Genomic DNA, 18,117 nt, shown 5'->3' on the forward strand with positions numbered 1-18,117 from the left:
ACTGACCAGGCGTTCATTTAATCGCGACCCATCCAGTGCTGCGACCGTTCCCCTGGGATCGACCGACATCGACATCGTCTCGATGTGATACTGTCCACAGTTCTTGCATCTCTCTGATTCTTAGGAGTACGGAGTATGGCCGTGGATCCAGCCATCGAAGCCCTCTTCGGGCCAGCCCCGGACAATGTCGACCTCAGCGAGGGCAGCTGGGAGGAGAATAACGGCGCCGTGATTGCGATGCTGTGTGTGGCGGTCGTTGCGATCCTGCTGCGGTTCATCGCTCGCTTTATCCTGCGGAATCCGTTTCTGGCGGATGACTGGGCGATTTTGTCGGCTTTGGTGAGTTGAGGTTATTTCGGTCGGTTTGAGCAGGATCCCCGCTAACTGAATTGTTCTTCAAGGTCGGTATAGCTGCGACGACTGGAATTAGTGTTGCTGGTGAGTGCACTGTACTATCGTCATAGGGAACCACCAACTGACAATGACAGGCGGCACCGTAGGCGCAGGAAAGCACGTCTGGGCCGTCTCACTGAACGACCTAATGTCCCTATATAGAGTCAGTCCATCGCCCATCCCCAGTTACCAGCCTAGCTCTCCTAACCACTGCAACAGCTCCTCTTCTCCTACACCTTCATCTACGCCCTCTCCTGCACCGGCACGCGCATCTCAATCCTCTTCTTCTACAAACGCATCTTCTCGCCCCTCGAGCAATCCCTAAAGATCGCCATCGCCATCTCCGGCATCATCACAGCCTCCTACCCCATAATTGTCTGGGTCACCATGAGCTGCTCCTGCCGACCGGTCTCCCACTTCTGGACGCAGTTCAGCGGCACCACGGGCACGTGCATCGACATCAACCAGTTTTTTCTCGCGGCGGGGATCATCAACATGCTGAACGACTTTATTATTCTTGCCATTCCGTTCCCCCGCATCGTGAAGCTGCAGATGACGCTGAAGAAGAAGGTCGCTGTTTGTGGGATTATGGCGGTGGGGATTTTGTACGCCTCCGTCCCCCTTTACCCTGCCACCTGAATCGTGGAATTGGACTTGAAGAGAGCTAATACTGTTTTGTTTGTTTCGTGTAGTGTCTGCGTCGCCTCCATCGTCCGAATCCACTACCTAAGCGTCTTCATGAACGCCACCGACCTAACCTGGCTCATGGGCCCCGTCTTCATCTGGAGCACGATCGAGCCCTCCATCGCCATCGTGTGCGCGTGCCTGCCGCATTTCGCGCCCCTGGCCCGTGTCGCGCACCGCTCGATCTCCAGCTCGTACGGCAAGAGCAACAGCAACACACATTCTCGCTCGAATTCAAGGCCTGGCCTGTCGAGTACCAAGTCAAGAGGGAGACATGGGTCCAATGCGGTGCAGAGTCATCGCGGGGGGAGTATGCTTGGCCGGAGTAATAAGGGAATGGATATGGATGAGGATGAGATTGGGCTGACGAACTATGTTACGAGTTTGCCGAGGGGAGGGGATAGGGAGGATGCGGAGAGTGTTTCGCATATTAGGGTTGAGTCGACGTTTGTGACGGCTTCGGTTAAGGGGGATTCATAGTTGGGGATAATACAGGCGTTCTGGGTTTGAGGATATTGGACTAGTATGCGCATCTACTTCTATTGTAAATATTATTCATCTTGGATTCAAGCCCGCACACGATGGAATTGCCCGTTTGAAACGCACAAGAATACTTATCACCCTCGAGGTCGGCTGGCAGGACAGGTAGAGAGCCGACCTGTCCGGGTACAGGACTAGTGGGGGGACTAAGGGGGCTTTAGATAAGGACACAGGGCACTCTCCACATGCTACATGCCACAATCAATGCATGGTAAGCAAATGATCAGCAAGGCACCTGCATGCGTTTCCCCTCCATGCGAGCAGAAAATCTGGTAGTCATCGAGCCCTTGTACAGCTATAGAATTCTGTAAACTACCTATCTACTCCGTTGGTGTCTGGGCAAGGCGCTCTATCTGCAAAAGGGGCACTGCCCTCCCCCTCGGCCCCTCGCAAACCCAACCCTCCCACCCGGGCCACCCCCAACACGTGGCTGCATTGACGAAGGCTTAGCTGTTGTGCAAGGTCCAGCCCGGTCCCACCGCGCTGGATGACAACATGCAGGCTGCAACTAATATCGAACTGGTTAGCGCAAACGAGAGCTGGAGCTTGGAGATGGCGATGGGGTTGGGGGCCGTTATGTTGTCGGACCCACTGACTACACCTTCCTTGTTTTCAATGTATTCTATGGCGCTGCGAAGATGGTTGTGTGAGAGGACCGAGGCTAGGTTGTAAGACTGACTATCTTTTATCGGCAGGGTACCTAGATGATCTCTCATGGATGAAAGAGCAAAAGTTCGCAATACGCTACGGGGCCGTACACTGCAGCCACTGGAGATTGAGGTGAGCTATGTGCCATGCGGTCTATCGGTCTCTTTATAGCACTATTATCTTGCAAAGTGAGTCCAATGCAATAGGCTGTGTTGGTTGGTGGATTTCTATCAGAACACCCAGATGCCATAGTCTTAGCAATCGCCCTGTTTGCCCGGGCAAATCCGAGACTTGATATATTCATCCCCCTCTGTCACTGACTGCGCAAAGCTCCATAACAACAACGAGGACAAACTCCAGATCCGCCGTCAGTACAGCTCCATGCCCGTGCATTGGTGGAGTGAGCTCCAGTCAAACCGAAGATATCCTTCCGAACCTAATCGGTCGGGTCCTGTTCCTGAGAGTGAGCAGCCATGGAACCCGGGGAAGCCACACCTTAACGCGATGTCAATGTAGAGAGGCCAAACAAGAGTGGTGGCTGATCTTTGGAGGGACGCATGGCATGCTCAGCGGTTAACAATGTAGTCTTGTATAATGACACTATAGAGCGCCCTAATTCAGGAGGTACGAACAAGTCACGGTTAGCTCGCTTAATATCTATGGTACCCTCGCCGCTCATTATGGTACCTAGCAAGCGCGATATGAGACGGCAATTGCGCGACAGCGTCCTCCTACTTCCGCTCGTCCGGAGCAAAGTACCGGCATGAGACTTGAAAACACCGGAATGTCTCATATGACCGTCAGTATCTGAATATCCGTGGGTCGACAAGGGTTGGGGGCTGAGGCTATTGATAACCGGTCAATACTGACCATATTCACGAAAATACCTCAAACAACCTGGGGCAGTTTTGTGGAACCAAAGAGACTTGTTTTGATGGGCCATACATGTCATGTCTTTTCCTTCAGCAGAATACTATAGGGAGAGTGACCCGCGCTTAGAGCGTTGTGTCGGCATATTGCAAATCCAACTACACAATCGTGTGCCAATGCCCTTCACCCAAGTCACAAGCGGATAGAGCCGACTCGGTTGTAATTGCAATTGCAATTACAGTGGGCACTCCCATCCTCTTCCTTGGTGCATCCGGGCCGTGTGATCACCATATCATCTTTTTACCCCCATAGCGAACCAGCGATGCACAACTCCGAGCCAGCGATACAAATCTCATAGATCCACCGAGTTTTGGCCCCATCAGCAAATGCCGGTAGACTAGTTGGAGAAGATTCAAACCTTGAAAGCCAAATGAAGGGCTTAGAAGGCGTGAGTGTGACGCTATACTTTCCATAGCGCGCTAAGCCCCCGCCCCATACGCTGAGCTTGAGTACGGTAGGTATGACAGCCTGACACTGCAGCTGACCAACCACCACCATATCTGCGTCCAATAACATGCAATACCACTGTTGGACACTTCTGCAACAAGCAACGCCATATCTAGATCGCGGGCTGGATGCCGAGATGCCGCATGCATGCTGCACAGGCTAACAGCCTTGTGTGGTTTTTGGCCCCAATCACTCGAGTCAGACTGTCAGACCGGCTTCCTGCCGACGCCAGATCCGCCAATCAGCGCTGTCGCCTAAATTCTATTTTCCTGCAGAGTGCTGAAGAACTTGGCTGGCGATTCAGCTGGCTCACTTGTGGGTTGGGGCTTGGGGCCAGAGAGCACTGGGCCATGATGCCACTCCCACGCGCGGGTCCCAGACTGGGCTGCAGACGTTCATGCTGCTTAGTGAGATTTTGTAAGCTTATTCTGTTCTTCAGCTTGGTATTGCGGGTGAACTGCAGCTTGTGCAGGAAATTGCTTGGGCGTCTTGTTTGACATGCGGCCCTGTTCTACACACCCGACTGACTCGAGATTCCAAAACACACCTGTTATCTGATCAGCTATCATCAAATCCACTCCATATCCAGGTTCCTGATCTCCGTTCAAACGGCCCCCACCTCTGCCATCCTGCCAGTCCTATCTCGCAGAATGGGTTTCCAGCAACGGATCCGTCGATGTCATATTAGCGTCGCCACAAGAAGGCCCCCCGTTAGTGCGAGTATATTATTGTCACATTTCAGCCGCGCCCAAGACACCTGTCAAGCCCCTGTCGTTGACGTACGTGGCAGTGTCTAGTCAGATCCATTAATATACGGAGTACTCTGAGTTGGTGGTTGGTGGTTGGTGCTTTTGGAAGCCGTGGCCGTTCTACCCAGTGCTTCAGATAGAGCCTAGCTTCGTGCCCTGGTCTATATAAGACGCTTCTCGCCAGCATCCCAAAAAATCAGGACATCAACAAGCCTCAGCAACTACAGCAACAACATTCAGGATGTCGCACCTCGCAACCCCCCTCTCAACATGGTGGTCCAAAACCACAAGCACCTACACCCCCTTCGAAATCGAATTCCTCGGCAGCGCCGCCGTCCTCTTCACCGGCTTCTGGATCCCATCATTGATCTTCACAGCAATGGACATCCTGGGTCCCAAGTACATTCCCTGGCGCAAGATCCAGGCGCCGTCTAGGCAACCGCAGTACGCAGCCATCAAGAAGGGCCTCCTCAACTCGCTCGCGAACCAGATCCTCACCTCCGCCCTGCACCTCACATACCTAGCCGGCCTATACTATCTCACCTCCGGCAAAAAGACAACGATTTACAACGTCTCGTCGTCCCTCCCGTCGTCATCAACAATGGCCAAGCATATAGTGCTTAGCATAATTCTCCAAGACGTCATATTCTACCACGCCCACCGCGCTCTCCACCACCCAAAGATCTACAAACACATCCACAAAAAGCACCACGAGTTCACGACGCCAATCGCACTTGCCGCCCTATACGCGCACCCGGTCGAGTACTTCCTGTCCAACATCCTCCCCGTCGCTTTACCGCCCGCATTGCTGGGCGCGCACATAACGACCTTCTGGTTCATGCTGTCTTGGGCTCTGTTTCTGGCCATCATTGCGCACTGCGGGTATGAGCTCCCGCCGGTGTATGGCTGGAATATGGAGGTCCATGATATGCACCACGAGCTGTTTGTGGGGAATTTCGGCACGATTGGGATTTGTGATTTGGTTTATGGCACGAGGTTGACGGATCCCAAGGCGGCTAGGGGTGTTAGGGAACGGGTTAGACGTGGGAAGGTTGCGGAGTTGCAGTGATGGGTTCCTTGGGTGGGATTAAGATGGTTGGAGGAGGGGGTAGAACTGTGACTCAACTGTATATGACATGTATAGTAGGTACGCTAGATATGCTGCTTCGCTGTTAGATTGGTGTGAGATCGGTCTCCTTTTCTTAAAGCCAGCATGCTCGGAAGCTTAATTATATACTATATAAAACATAAAGATGGATCTATACCGTATACCATATTGTATCTGCTATGATTATTATATAATTCGGTAAGCTTCAAGGAACCCAAGTCCTGTACTACCTAGGTATATATCCTTGCCTCCACAAGCGAAGGACCCAATAACTGTGAACTGTGCTTAATCCCAATACTTCCCAGCAGATAGGAAAGGTGTGAACTTGATCGAACCCAACCATATGCCCACACAGAGGAGCTGGAGGGCTCCGGACGTAGCTAGATAACCAGTATTAAATAATAGCCCATCGTCACAAAATAGCAGCTTCACACTTATAAAAGAACATATGTACGTATCTATCCGCGGTAATCCCCGTTGGTTCCTATACCATCCTACTTTAATCTAAGCTACGTGGGGCACTACATGACGGGGAAATGTACGCCGTGGAATCTAAACAGGTGCTTTTCCATTCAAGACCCGCGGAGGATAGGTACCTCGAGGCCCTGTAGCGACGAGACCGCGGTAACCCTGTCTCTATTGATTTCGATGTCCTGGAGATGGGCAGGAGGCTGGCGCAGACGTCGTTACCCATCTAGACTATCCAACAATGCTTAACGTCCATTGCACGATGGGACGGACTTGATGATGGTGTATACCTGGTACTAGAACAACAAGAAGAGTAGGCCTCAGGTTCACGAGGATTAGGGTCGGGAAGTGCCTATCCTATGAGAATGTCCGGAAAAGTATCGATGGGTGGTAGGCGAGCGTGTAAACTGCATAAAAATTCTAACTACAATATAGACGACATGAGATGATTGATTGAGAAAAGAATGATGACTTGGATCATCCATCGTATTAATATGTATATAATCGTCCACTTCACTCATTCATGTACATCAAACGTGTCGCGCGTACACCACATGCCATCGTAATCCTAACATAGGTATGTATACACTACCTGCTCATGCCCAAGCTTAAGCAGGAGGGTTAATATCCACAACGGGCACAACCGTATCCTCAAGCGTAACAACACCCTCATTCTCCGCAACACCAGAGTACTTATTCAACCACCCCAGCACCTGCTGATGCCAAACAAGCGAGTTCTCGGGATTCGTAACCCAGTGGTTCTCGTCAGGGAAGTTGAGGAACCGACTCGGGACCCCGCGCTCCTGGAGCACATTGAACAGGCTGAGTCCCTCGGCGACAGGGAGACGGTAGTCAAGGTCGTTGTGGATGACGAGGTGGGGAGTGTCGAATTTCAGGATGCGCTCGGGCGCGCTGGGGTCCCACCGTCTGTAGTTGTCGCGCTCGTCCCAGAATGTGCCATTGAACTCGCGCTGCATGAACCACAGTTCTTCGGTGGAGATCTTGGCGTCAGCCACGAAGGTGCCGTCGTGGGTTACCAGGGCTTTGAATTCCCGGCCTAGATCGCTGCCCTGGATCCAGTTTACCATGAATCCGCCGTAGCTGGCGCCGGCGGCGACGCCGTTGGCCGTGTCGACGTAGGGCAGGTTGTCGCGGATGTATTGCCAGCCCTTCACGAGGTCTTCGTAGGGGTATCCGCCTGTTACTCGTTAGCATCGTCTGATTGGAATGGGAGAAGGGTTAGAGGGGGGAGGGACGTACCCCAGTTGTTCTGGATGGCGTCGGTCAGTTCGTCGCCGTAGCCGGTGCTGCCAGTGGGGTTTGGGGCAACAACGACGTAGCCCTGGTCGGCGAAGACCTTGGGGTTCCAGCGGCTGCTCCAGGAGTTGTACCAGGCGCCCTGGGGACCGCCGTGGATGAGGTAGGCGAGCGGATAGGTCTTGTTCTCGTCGAAGCCTTCGGGGTAGATGACCCAGGCGTGGATCTACACACCTCTATTAGTGCAGTCCAGGTTAAGAAGGAAAGGGGTCGGGTTCATACATCAGTCCAGTTACCCTCGAACCAGATCTCGCCGATATCCTCGGGCCCGTTGCCGGCGAGCTCGGGGTCGATTTCGTGGGCAGACACGAGGGTCTTGAGGGTGCCGCGCTCGGGGTTCAGGCTGACGAGGTCGACGTACCAGCTGGAGTACAGGGTCGAGCCGGTGACGAGAAGGGTGCCGTTAGAGACCTGGTAGAAGGCCGAGGCGTACTTGCCGTCGGTGAGCTTGGACGGGGTGAAGTCGCCGGTTGCTTCGGCGATGGGGATCAGGAACAGGTTGCCGCTGCCTTCGTCCTCGGAGCCAACGACGATGGTCTCGTCGTCGATCCACTTGAGGGAGTCGGGCGAGCGGTCCCACTCGGTCGCGAGGGCGCTGATCTCCGATGACTCGAGGTCGTAGAGGTAGAGCACGCGGCGGTCGGACTCGTACGTCTTGTCCTCCATCTGGAAGTAGGCGAGGGTCTTGCTGCTTGGGGAGAAGACGGGGCTGTTGGAGTCTCCCTCAATGCCCTCTGGGGCGGAGCCGGGACCGTTGATGGGGACAGCGGTCTCGTTGCCGCTGTGCGGGACGAGGTAGATATAGGCCGTGGTGTGGTTGGCCTGGGAAACATCGGGCGCCTTGCTCTTGTACGCAACCCACTTGCCATCGGCGGAGATGTCATAGTCGGACGAGCCGCCGAAGGGAGGGTAGGGAGACTCGGCGTTGGGAACAGGAGCGACAAGGTTCTTCAGACCACCGGCGGCGATGTACCGCGAGTGCTGAGTCTTCTTGAGGGTACCGGAGAAGACGGCGTTGAAGGTGGTGGTGAGGTAGGTGTCCCAGTGACGGACGTAGATGCTGTCGTAGATGCGGGCACTGCTGAGGGAAGTCGCAGCGAGCTCGGCGTTGTATGCGGTGCCGTTGCGGTAGGACTGGGCGTAGGCGACGAAGTTGATGTCGCCCGAGTCGGTGGTCACAGCCTTGAGGCCGGAGAAGGAGGCAGGGAGGGAGGCGGCCTTGTACCTGCGGGGGTCAGCGCTGCACTCCTTGCTTCCAAAACCCTTGGAAGATGACTTACCCCGAAGGAAAGTTGGAGAGACCGGAAACCCAGAGCTCGGAACCGCCAGGAATCTGGGCGTTGGTGCCATTGATATATAGCAGCGTCGAGTCGCTCAGCCAGACAATCTCGGAGACATTGCTGTCGTCGGTGAGGACGGTGATGTTGCCGGAGCGGAGGTCCAGCAGGCTCCACCAGGAGCTAGACTCGTGGGTGTCGAAGGAGTATTGGGAGCTGGAAAAGACGGCGACGCTCTGCTGCTGTTAGAATTGCTCATAGAGGGCAGAGATAAAGACTCACGCCCGAGGGGTTGGGAACAGCCTCTGATCTGCGAGGAGCACTGATCAACTGCCTGTGCGGAGTCAGTCACGGTCACGTCAGCAGCAGTTGGTGTAGCACAATGCTTACTCGGGGGTCAATGCCAGCGCAGAAGAGGCAGCCGCAGCGAGCGAGAGCCACCGGAAGGCACCCATGATGAAGATGGAGATGGATGAAGCTGGAATGCCAAAGAAGCAGGGAAGGGAGATATTTATAAGGGAGAGATGGTGCAATGATGGAATGAGCTCCAGGCACCTCCGCACTCTTTGTTGACCTTCCAGATTGGGAAGGGATGGGCGTGCCAAGCACAGTGGGGCCGAGGCAAGCCTTCCTGGCGAATCTTAACCCTCGACACAGAGGGCAGGTTGCAATGCCAAGAACCACAATAGATTGATGTAACCTCTGCCGGGGTGATAACAAGAACAATTCATGTCATCTTATCGCTTTCTGTAGACACCGACAGGGATCACACCACAGCCGCACGCAATCGCAACTCATTCCCGCCTCTTATCGCAGGATCCCGCCATAATTAACACAAATGAAGACTTGCAGCCAAGAAAGCTATATTTCTAGGCACCAGTCCTATCTATCACTAATACATCACTAAAACGATGTCTCAAGACTCGTCCCGCGCTCAAACGCCTCCCATCCGCTCGCCGTGTTCGAGCCCCGAAGCCAGTACCCCCCAGAACGGTCCTTTAATGTTGTCAGAGAAAACGTAGGCTGCTCCTGCCCGTTGAAGAGACGGAGATGCGGGTTGACAAAGATAACTGAGGCTTTACGCCCTGCCTTCCTCGTACTCGCACCCGAGAAGTCGAGATCCGCATATTGGAATGTCGTCCATGGTGTGATATACGGTACGCTCCGCTGGATGCTGCCTCGAATCGGCATGATTGCCGGCGCGAGCACTCTGTTTTCATTCGCCCGCAACTCGCTCTTGACGACAGCCGAACGCTTGTACTGCGTCGTCGTGAGACGGATCTTCTCGGCGATCTGAGAGATCGATGCGTCCTGAATCTCGTGCTCGGAAAACGGACAGCGGAGGGTGATGATGCCGTTGTGCGTATAGTATGTGCCGTCCTCTGGTCGCTCAAGCAACGAGCGATAATTGAGCGGGCCGTAAAAGTCCACGGGGTCGTTACTTGGCTTCTTCCTCTTCGAGGAGTAGACCATCTTCAGATACAGCGCTGCGATAATGTCGTTGCGCGTGAGTTCAACGCCAGGATATTCGTCGTCAAGGTCCATGTCTAGCTCTTTCTGTGCGCTTGCGCGGACCTCGTCGACCCATGGGCCGGGTAGGTGGATGAGCTTCTGCGTCAGCTTTTCTGATTTTGTCAAGAGCGCAACGGTTGTTTCGACCAAAGCTTTAGCATAGAGTTTAAGCTGGCTCAATCGACTAGTGATGAAGACATTCTCTCGAGGCAAGCGAGGTTCCTCCTCGGTGATATTAGCGTCTCGAATAAGCTCCGACATTCGAATGCCCGTCATATCGGGGGAAAGCGTGAGCTTAGGAATGGGTTTATCAGACAGCAAGTCGCAAAAGAAGTGGATGATATCGAAGCAGCTCTGGCCGTCAAAGAGGCTATGTACGAAACTGAAGCAGAGAAGGGTGGCGTCGTTAAGGATCGTTGCTCGGAGGAAGCAGACGGGCTTGGGGTCGGATGTCGCATGGAAGAGGAATTTGTCGTCGATATCGGAGATGTTCTCGTGGAGGATCGATGGCCGGCTTTGTCCGTGCCATGAGAAGGGAAGGATCGAGTCTAACGTATCATTCAGGGTCCGGCTGTCGAAATCGACGAGAGACCCGCGGATGAACTTCCTAGTATTCGTCTACCATACCAAACCAGCGGTTAGTCCTTGTCGAAAATTTGAAATACTTGGACAAACATACTTTACTCTGCAACAGACCACCCATGACCGGGGAGCAACGGGTGAGCTGGGCCCATTTCTCCAGCAGAGTAGATGGGTCCAGGACATCGTCCACCACTAGCCCTATATTGACGTCCAGCGTCAGTGGAATTGAACTGATCGAAGAAAGCTCGCGCGGATTTGAGCCAGTGCAGAAAGGCATCCTGATTGCTGTGTGTTCCCCAAAAGCTGAATGATCTATGCTGTCCTCGCAACAAGCACACTGTTTCCATCCTTTATATCTCTCTTGTTCCTGTTCATTGACGTAGTCCTCGGCTTCATACCTCTTGGTATAGTCATTCTTTGACTAAAGAGATGCGTACAAAGTCTTGGTATCGCATCCGTCTCTAATGAAAACCCATATACATCTCGTCATCTGGATAATCCATGCACTTCTGCCCTGGAACACATTGCATAATGTCACAATGCCCTATACGGACGAGATTCTCGGCTTCATATTCTCTTGGTATATCCATTCTGTGACTAATGGATACCCCTATACATGACGGCATGTGTATGATTTATGCACTGCTGCCCTGAAACAGCATGAGGGTACCACAGGGTCAGGATAGCTTATACCGACACCCGTGCAGAAAAAGAAATATATATCTTGGCCAGGCGCTAGGGCTTACACCGAAGTCTGTACCTACAACTGACGGTAATTGCTCATTTACTATGGGCAGACACTTGGGCTCCCGTGAGGAATCAAGTAAATCCCTTGTAATGGAATTGGCGTTCTTACAAGATTAATTGCACCGGGTGGTACCATATGAGTGCTCTCACCCCTCCGGCGACAGTCAATATACAAGCAACTTTATGGTAGGCTATAAGACCGGGATATTTATCCGCATTTGTTCAGGAAGCCAATGTGTTAGGTAATGCAAATCAATTAATTACTCCGTTTCCGTCCTCCGGGGTATCATACAGGGCGGCCATCCATAATGATGACCCGCCAAGCCAAATATATATGCTTTTTATGTCAAATGAGTGAAGAGTTCTCCATCTTGTCCGTCCATTCCATTCCATTACCCCTTCCAATCCAAAATGTTGTCTGTGCGCCTAGTCATAGCCATTCTGGGCGTGATATCATGTTTATCGTTGCTGTTGCTGTTGCGTGCTTTCGCCGCTAATGCCAATGCCGATGGGACCCAACGACATATCATTTTTTGATCAGGTTGCGCTTAAGCAGAACCGGGAGCAGTGCGCCACCAGCTATAAACCCGTTAGCCAAAAATCCCTCACCATATTTCTCATTCATCTCATCAAAAAGAAACTAACCTAGGATCGAGCCCCTGTCCCGCCCACCGCCCCGCAGGGAAGTTATACTCGTCGTCCCAGGACTCCTTCGCCGCAAGGCCGGGTCCCCATTCCTTCTTGACGGCGGCCAGGCGCTTCTTCAGCTTGGCGAAGTGCGACTTCTTGCTCATCGGGTTGGCGGCGGCGTCGGAGGGGTGTTTGCCTTCCAGCGAGGTAACGCGGCTGACGCTTGTGCTTGTGGCGGCGCTTGTTGCGGCGCTGGATGTTGCGCTTGTGTTTTGAGACATTGTGGTTGTTGTTGTTGTTGTTGTTGTCGTTGTTGTTATGGGGTATAAAGTATAAAGTGTAGGCTAGTGTGCTAGTGGATGTTAGTATGGGAGTGGATAGATACGGAGTAGGTATGGATATAGATCGGCGGCGTCAGGAACTTAGTAAGGGAGCTTACCAGTGATATGGTAATAAACAATAAACAATATATAGTAAACGAATGTAGAGAAGTCAAGCTTGGTCTGATCGATCAAAACCAACTATCCAGCAAGACCGGTTCTCAGAGCCTACTTATATTCCAGCCGCGTCAAAATTTGCATGCAGATTGCCCGGAATATTTTCGCCGAAACAAGTCCACGATATTGCCGATCCGCATTGAGTCATGTTTCGCGATATCAACGGGCGAACCGTTCTTCGGCGGATCCACAGCGCCTGCAGAATCTGTTATCATGGCCTCTGGTTCAGCCTTAAATTGCTCCTTTGAGGATCGAGGCCGTGACAGCCAAGACTCGACCTTTGGCTCAAGGGAAAATTTGACGAGGAGGCGTGGACTTTATTTTTAGATGCTCAGTCAGCAACACTGCACGAATAGATTTGATGGCTGTTATTGGCTGGGAGCTCGGCATAACTGCCAGCTGATGATGTAATGCGCACAGAATCTTATCAGCGCCGAACAATCTCCGGCATATCGCCAGTCGATGACGTGTGGCGAGGCTTCATTTCTTGCTTGGTGCCTGACAGCGAATCTCCTGCTACCATATCAATTTCGATGACTTGGCAACCTCGAGCAAGAGGTCTGTGTTCCGAGTTTGACCTTGGCGTCGGTATGCCGGTTTTCGCTGTCTTGCGTCTTCACTCTCAGCCGACCGGTGAGGAATTATACAGAGCGCACCCTCAGTGGGAGTACATTGAAGCAGATGGAGATGCGCTATTTTGATCGTCAGGGGCAATCAATCAATACATCAAAGGACAATTATCCGAGTGACTCACATTAGTAGAGACTATTGCATTCTGCATTTAAAATCAAGGGATGCCGAAAATCGCTCATAGTTCGGGCTCCTGATGAGGAACGGGACCAGCCGTGAAGTTGGGTCAGTGTCGGGAGGTGGACCTTATGCTTTTCGCTTGTGATTCCGGATTATCTTCGTTTAGACGGGTCTGGATGGTTGTGATGCTGTATAGAAGGCTCGAAGCGTCGTTAGGCTGCGAGATTTTCTGCTCCTACACTCGTTGTGATTGACGGTATGGAAACAGTCAGAGGATTAGTTCTCTATATTTCGTGCTTCTATCATTTGCCCTCTGTGATGTGTGCTTAGGCCAATGCTCACATTCATTGGATGAAGCAGAGACATCACTGGGACAATAGGTTGAAATTCAGGCATTATAGCATGAAAACACGGCTGATACTGATACATAATCTAGTCAACGATACTTATATTCTAAGGACAATGCCCAAGCAGTTGGATAAAAGCCGCTATTGAACACCTGATTACTAACAAACTTTCCCTAGTAAACAAACCTTTAAACAAGCCACCTATCTCTTCCCTCTCTTCCTCTCCCTCTTCCTTCCCCCTGCTCCTATACACCTGGGCGCAATGTACCAACTCACCGAGCAGGATCTAGACGACGTAGTCGAAGACTCCAACCCCGCAATCCGCGCAGCAGGAAACCCCAACTCCGAGGTCCTCAAAGCCTTATTGGCATACTACGAAACCCGCAGCAAGGACCCGAATCTCAACAGATACGAAAAGAATGCTATAGCAAGGTGCTCCCCCAGCGCAACTATTGCATTCTATCGCCGGTATTGGTCACCGATAAAAGCTGCCATCCGAATCAACTCTGTCGAAAACCTGCGTCTTCTTCTGGATGCAGACGCAGAGTCTAATGGTATTCTCCGCTGGGAGATATCAGACTATTCGGTCCGGTATATGCGCGGTCGTGATTATGAGGATAATTTCAACGGCGATGGGATCTGTCAGCCTCGTTATCTTGTCCTTCAAAGTGCGAAGGAAAGAGGGATCATTCATCCCATATGTCCATTAACAGACGCCGAGTTGGACGCGAGGCGCCAATGCTTTCCGGCGTTCTGGTCCGAGCCGGATATCCCAGGACAAGCTCTGTGGTCGATGAGAGCCTCAACGGCTCTCGAAGAGGCTGCGATGTATGGGAACACGGAGGCCGTGGATCTGCTTCGTGCTGCTGGCGCCGAGGAGTCTGCGTGGGTGCAGTCGCAGTCGCAGGAATCCGATGAGCCCGATCTGTGGGACTTTGATGAGAAAGCTCCAGTCTCTGCGCTGTCTACAAGCTCGCCTGTGCATGAAGCCTTGACTCACGGACACCAGGCGATGCTTCGACATCTTCTTTGGAACTGCGGCTACTCGCCCAACTATCGACCCCGGGCTGTGCCAACGATGAGCCTCCCGCCACTCTCTCATATCCTCGTCCGCTGCGATCTCAACGATAAGAACGTCCAAAACTGCTTGGTCGATCTCCTCACAAACCCTCATTCAGATCCCAACCTGCGCACTCCTGTTTTCGGTGTTCACACACTGCACTTTGCAGCAGCCCACCATGACCCCGAGCTCCTACTCTGGCTAGCAGAGTATATTCCCGGCGGTCTTGCTACAGCCGGAACGACCTCTTTAGGGCATACGCTGTTCCATATCGCGTGTCTCCCTCTCCACGGCTTTCAAATCAATGCGCAAAACACCAAGGTGACGACAAGTATTCATTGTGCACGCACACTGGACTACTACTACAAGCACCCCAGGCTTCAGATCCCTCGATTTCTGCGTTTCAAGAAGCCACGACCACCTGTACCGCAGGGTCCTACGCCGTTAACACCGTCCCAGCAACAAGCGCAGCTCGCTACCATCCGGACCATGATACAGGCACAAGCGCAAGCGGAAACAGGATTCAGGCTGGATATTAAGGCACAGGACCTCGACGGCAACACCGCGCTCCACTACCTAGCTGGGACCTTGAACATGGTTCAGGAGACGATCGATGTCGTTCGGGGAATTGAGGGAGGTGAAGAGGTGTGGCTGGAGGCTAAGAACCGTTGGGGATTTACGCCAAGCCAGCTGTGGGCATAGCAAGTAAGTAGGTAAGATGGTAGGTAGGGTCTCCGTTTCTGTTTCCTGTAATATTCATGTCAATGTGTGGCTCAACAGGTTAAGTATACCAGGTAGGTACAACGTCACCTTGCTCCAATCTCTTGCGGTACAGCACCAACTCCTACAAGTAAGATTTTGTTCACGCGAATGGGAACTGTAAGTATGAGTAGCCCCCTACCGCGTAGACCTCACCTGCCTGAATTTAGACATGATACTACGGATCTTCTATGGGTATCAATTGAACTAGACCTTGTATTCCATTGCGTACCTTATCGCTGGCCAAAAGGCCGTGCCTTGGCGTGATGAATATGGTTTGGACGGCAGTTGGAGTAGGTCTTGGCTGATAAGAAGACCCGATCAAAAACCCGATCACGGCGGTTTTCTTATCTCCATTATCTCTGCCCTGATCTGTCAAAGCCGATCGCATCATACAAGCTCCTAAGGTCGGTACAGCATGTCGCATAACAGCTTGATTGCGGTACGGACCGGGGCTTCTCCAGGGCCAGAACGACCAGTGCCGAGGGCTGGCAGGGTTTGCAGTCAATGCCGAAAGCAGAAGCAGAAGGTTTGGAGCTCGCCGCATCGAACTGCGACGTTAGATCGACTGCTGGGCTGACACTGGACAGTGTAATCGACAGCAGCCATGTCACAACTGCATACGCCGGGACATCCCCTATCTGTGCAACCCGGCTGCAAGAGCCGAAAGGCGACGGGAACAGCGCATTGGCAGCATATCCCGAGTTCAGCGGACGCCAGAAGCTGCATCCTGGGGTTCAGGGTCAGCATCGGATGTTCGATCGCAAGCAGCTGATACTCAAATTGGCAATTTGTGGCCATCTCGCGGAGCCCCGTCCTACCACGGCAACTCGTACTTCGGTCACCAAGCGGCAGCCGTCATGATGCAGGTACCCAGTCCTGACATTCCGGTTGGTCTCAATCCAGGGCGGATACACAGCACCGGAGCCACCAGATCATTCCGGAACGAACGCGGCCCTTACGCCCATGTTTGGGAGATGATCGGGTACCTGCCTCGTCAAAAAGCGGTAGTCGACGGTCTGACAGAGAGGTTTTTGGCGGAGCTGAATGATGTCTTTGACGGCGTACATGAAGAGACGTTCCGCGTCCACTATGAGAACTTTTGGGACCGGAGACGAGGATGGGACGACATGACCAACGTCGACCTGCGGTGGCTGTCGTTGCTGTTCATCGTCCTCGCTTTTAGTGAGCTCCTCGACTGTCCCCAGCCGTGCTCGAACGAAACGCAGCAAGATCGCGAAGAGTCATCGCTACACTTCTACTGGGCAGCGCGAAAATGCGTCGTTATCTCGCCTACGTTCTCCGGAGAAAGTGCCGACCTGGTGCGTGCAGGTATTCTGATTACTCGATACAACATCTACCTAGGACGCGTTCCTGAAGCTTGGACGACCGTCAGTTTTGCGGTGCGGATGGCTCAGGCCCAGGGGATGCATATCGACGGCGAGCGCTGGGGTCTGCCACGCAAAGTCCTTGAGACTCGGCGTCGTTTGTGGAGTACGCTCTATTACCTTGATCGGACTATTGCGCTCGCTGTTGGGCGTCCCTATACCGTAAATGACAAACACTGCGAACACATGAAGATCACTAATACCTGGGTTGATGATCTGGATTTTGAGGCTGCGGGCACCGCAGAACCGAAGGAACTGAGTGACCCGACCGCAAGCATCTACCATTTGTACCAACAGAAGCTGGCGTCGATCCTCGGGTCAATCCTGGATGACTGCTTTGCACTGGCTCCACGGTCGACGGCATACAGCACATATGAACGGGCTCTTGACCTTGATCAAGAACTCTTAGCATGGGCACGGTCAATGCCATCATATTTCCAGCTTGAAAATCCAGATAAGTCAATGGATGATTCGCGGCCGTTTCTACCATGGCAACGTTTGTATCTGCACTCGGCGTACCACTTTGCTAGGGTCACGCTCCATCGACCATACGTCTTACTCCCATCCATAACCGGCCAGTTCAAGTACAGTCAGGATGTATGTTTCGCATCTGCCTGTGCGCACCTCACATCAAAACTATATTTCCGAGCAACGGCAATGGCAGAAAGACTCAAGTTCAATGTCGTCGCACATCATTTTTCGAACAGCGCATTGGTACTTGCTGTGATGGCAGTGCGCGATCCGCATTCCCCGAGAACATTGGCCATCGCCACTGACCTCAAATCGTATTGCGAGAAACAATACGCCGACCGATGGGTCAACGACTTTCAACTTGCCGAAGTCAAGGTTGTTGAGCTTTGCGTCTCGCGGATCATGGAATCGTCCCATTCTGGACGAGATAGAGGAGGAGGCGTGGGCAACAGAACCCGAGCTACCGCAGCAGATGATGTAACATCAACTGTACCACTGGCAGTGTCGGAGTCAGGATTGCTAGGCAGCAGTCATGGGTTAGATGTGCCTCCTGAGGATATGACTGGGTTATCGCGTTTACTTGAGTGCGGTACATGGGAGGAGATCATGGGGAGGATGGAAAGCGAAATTATCAGCTGACCTAAGACCGACACGAGATTGAGAAGAAGAAAAGCTGCTGGAAGTGATAAAGTGTCTGATAATTTTTTGTAAGTGCGAGAATGATGAGATTGTACGTAATTCGAGGAAGGTGCGACCAGTCGGCCTCCAGGCCTGCCCACCTGCGCCTGCAGTAGCGATCGCCGTCATGATGGC

At 52.7% G+C, this 18,117-nt stretch overlaps 7 protein-coding genes across 7 annotated transcripts; 4 read left to right on the forward strand and 3 right to left on the reverse strand.

Annotated features, from left to right (window-relative positions):
* Positions 1–135: 135 nt before the first annotated feature.
* Positions 136–1,557, forward strand: BDW74DRAFT_182053 (uncharacterized protein; the record flags this gene model as incomplete). Its single annotated transcript, XM_073730167.1, has 5 exons — positions 136–339; positions 402–438; positions 489–556; positions 613–998; positions 1,086–1,557. The coding sequence occupies 5 exons, from the start codon at positions 136–138 to the stop codon at positions 1,555–1,557; spliced, it is 1,167 nt and encodes a 388-aa protein (XP_073579925.1).
* A 3,075-nt stretch (positions 1,558–4,632) lies between these two features.
* BDW74DRAFT_187852 (sterol desaturase family protein) lies at positions 4,633–5,460 on the forward strand (the record flags this gene model as incomplete). The annotated part of the gene is made up of 1 exon (XM_073731588.1): positions 4,633–5,460. The coding sequence occupies one exon, from the start codon at positions 4,633–4,635 to the stop codon at positions 5,458–5,460; it is 828 nt and encodes a 275-aa protein (XP_073579926.1).
* A 1,035-nt stretch (positions 5,461–6,495) lies between these two features.
* dppV (dipeptidyl peptidase DppV) lies at positions 6,496–9,257 on the reverse strand. Its single transcript, XM_073733935.1, has 6 exons — positions 8,952–9,257; positions 8,844–8,895; positions 8,565–8,797; positions 7,507–8,509; positions 7,228–7,450; positions 6,496–7,165 (listed from the first exon to the last, which is right to left on the reverse strand). The coding sequence occupies exons 1-6, from the start codon at positions 9,014–9,016 to the stop codon at positions 6,576–6,578; spliced, it is 2,166 nt and encodes a 721-aa protein (XP_073579927.1). The 5' UTR covers positions 9,017–9,257; the 3' UTR covers positions 6,496–6,575.
* Position 9,258: 1 nt separating this feature from the next.
* On the reverse strand, positions 9,259–11,123 carry BDW74DRAFT_86715 (uncharacterized protein). Its single transcript, XM_073733934.1, has 2 exons — positions 10,753–11,123; positions 9,259–10,691 (listed from the first exon to the last, which is right to left on the reverse strand). Exons 1-2 carry the CDS (start codon positions 10,930–10,932, stop codon positions 9,465–9,467), a joined length of 1,407 nt encoding a protein of 468 aa, XP_073579928.1. The 5' UTR covers positions 10,933–11,123; the 3' UTR covers positions 9,259–9,464.
* A 419-nt stretch (positions 11,124–11,542) lies between these two features.
* Positions 11,543–12,738, reverse strand: BDW74DRAFT_160489 (uncharacterized protein). Its single transcript, XM_073725630.1, has one exon. It carries the CDS (start codon positions 12,311–12,313, stop codon positions 12,032–12,034), a length of 282 nt encoding a protein of 93 aa, XP_073579929.1. The 5' UTR covers positions 12,314–12,738; the 3' UTR covers positions 11,543–12,031.
* A 634-nt stretch (positions 12,739–13,372) lies between these two features.
* On the forward strand, positions 13,373–15,626 carry BDW74DRAFT_86762 (uncharacterized protein). Its single transcript, XM_073733936.1, has one exon. It carries the CDS (start codon positions 13,889–13,891, stop codon positions 15,386–15,388), a length of 1,500 nt encoding a protein of 499 aa, XP_073579930.1. The 5' UTR covers positions 13,373–13,888; the 3' UTR covers positions 15,389–15,626.
* On the forward strand, positions 15,627–18,026 carry BDW74DRAFT_86763 (transcription factor domain-containing protein). The gene is made up of 2 exons (XM_073733937.1): positions 15,627–15,974; positions 16,036–18,026. The coding sequence occupies exons 1-2, from the start codon at positions 15,864–15,866 to the stop codon at positions 17,941–17,943; spliced, it is 2,019 nt and encodes a 672-aa protein (XP_073579931.1). The 5' UTR covers positions 15,627–15,863; the 3' UTR covers positions 17,944–18,026.
* Positions 18,027–18,117: the final 91 nt, after the last annotated feature.

This window comes from Aspergillus multicolor (assembly GCF_047715735.1).
Source record: "Aspergillus multicolor strain CBS 133.54 unplaced genomic scaffold BDW74scaffold_32, whole genome shotgun sequence".
Lineage (NCBI taxonomy): Eukaryota > Fungi > Ascomycota > Eurotiomycetes > Eurotiales > Aspergillaceae > Aspergillus > Aspergillus multicolor.

Bases quoted from the DNA above. Each gene is read 5' to 3' on its own strand.
- dppV (XM_073733935.1), bottom strand. From the start codon at position 9,016: ATGGGTGCCTTCCGGTGGCTCTCGCTCGCTGCGGCTGCCTCTTCTGCG. The intron at 7,451-7,506 runs GTATGAACCCGA...AGAGGTGTGTAG, and splicing joins TCGAGGGTAACTGGACTGAT to ATCCACGCCTGGGTCATCTA. The intron at 7,166-7,227 runs GTACGTCCCTCC...AACGAGTAACAG, and splicing joins CGCCATCCAGAACAACTGGG to GCGGATACCCCTACGAAGAC.
- BDW74DRAFT_160489 (XM_073725630.1), bottom strand. From the start codon at position 12,313: ATGTCTCAAAACACAAGCGCAACATCCAGCGCCGCAACAAGCGCCGCC.
- BDW74DRAFT_86763 (XM_073733937.1), top strand. From the start codon at position 15,864: ATGTCGCATAACAGCTTGATTGCGGTACGGACCGGGGCTTCTCCAGGG. The intron at 15,975-16,035 runs GTTTGGAGCTCG...GACACTGGACAG, and splicing joins GCCGAAAGCAGAAGCAGAAG to TGTAATCGACAGCAGCCATG.
- BDW74DRAFT_86715 (XM_073733934.1), bottom strand. From the start codon at position 10,932: ATGCCTTTCTGCACTGGCTCAAATCCGCGCGAGCTTTCTTCGATCAGT. The intron at 10,692-10,752 runs GTATGTTTGTCC...TTGGTATGGTAG, and splicing joins GTGGTCTGTTGCAGAGTAAA to ACGAATACTAGGAAGTTCAT.
- BDW74DRAFT_86762 (XM_073733936.1), top strand. From the start codon at position 13,889: ATGTACCAACTCACCGAGCAGGATCTAGACGACGTAGTCGAAGACTCC.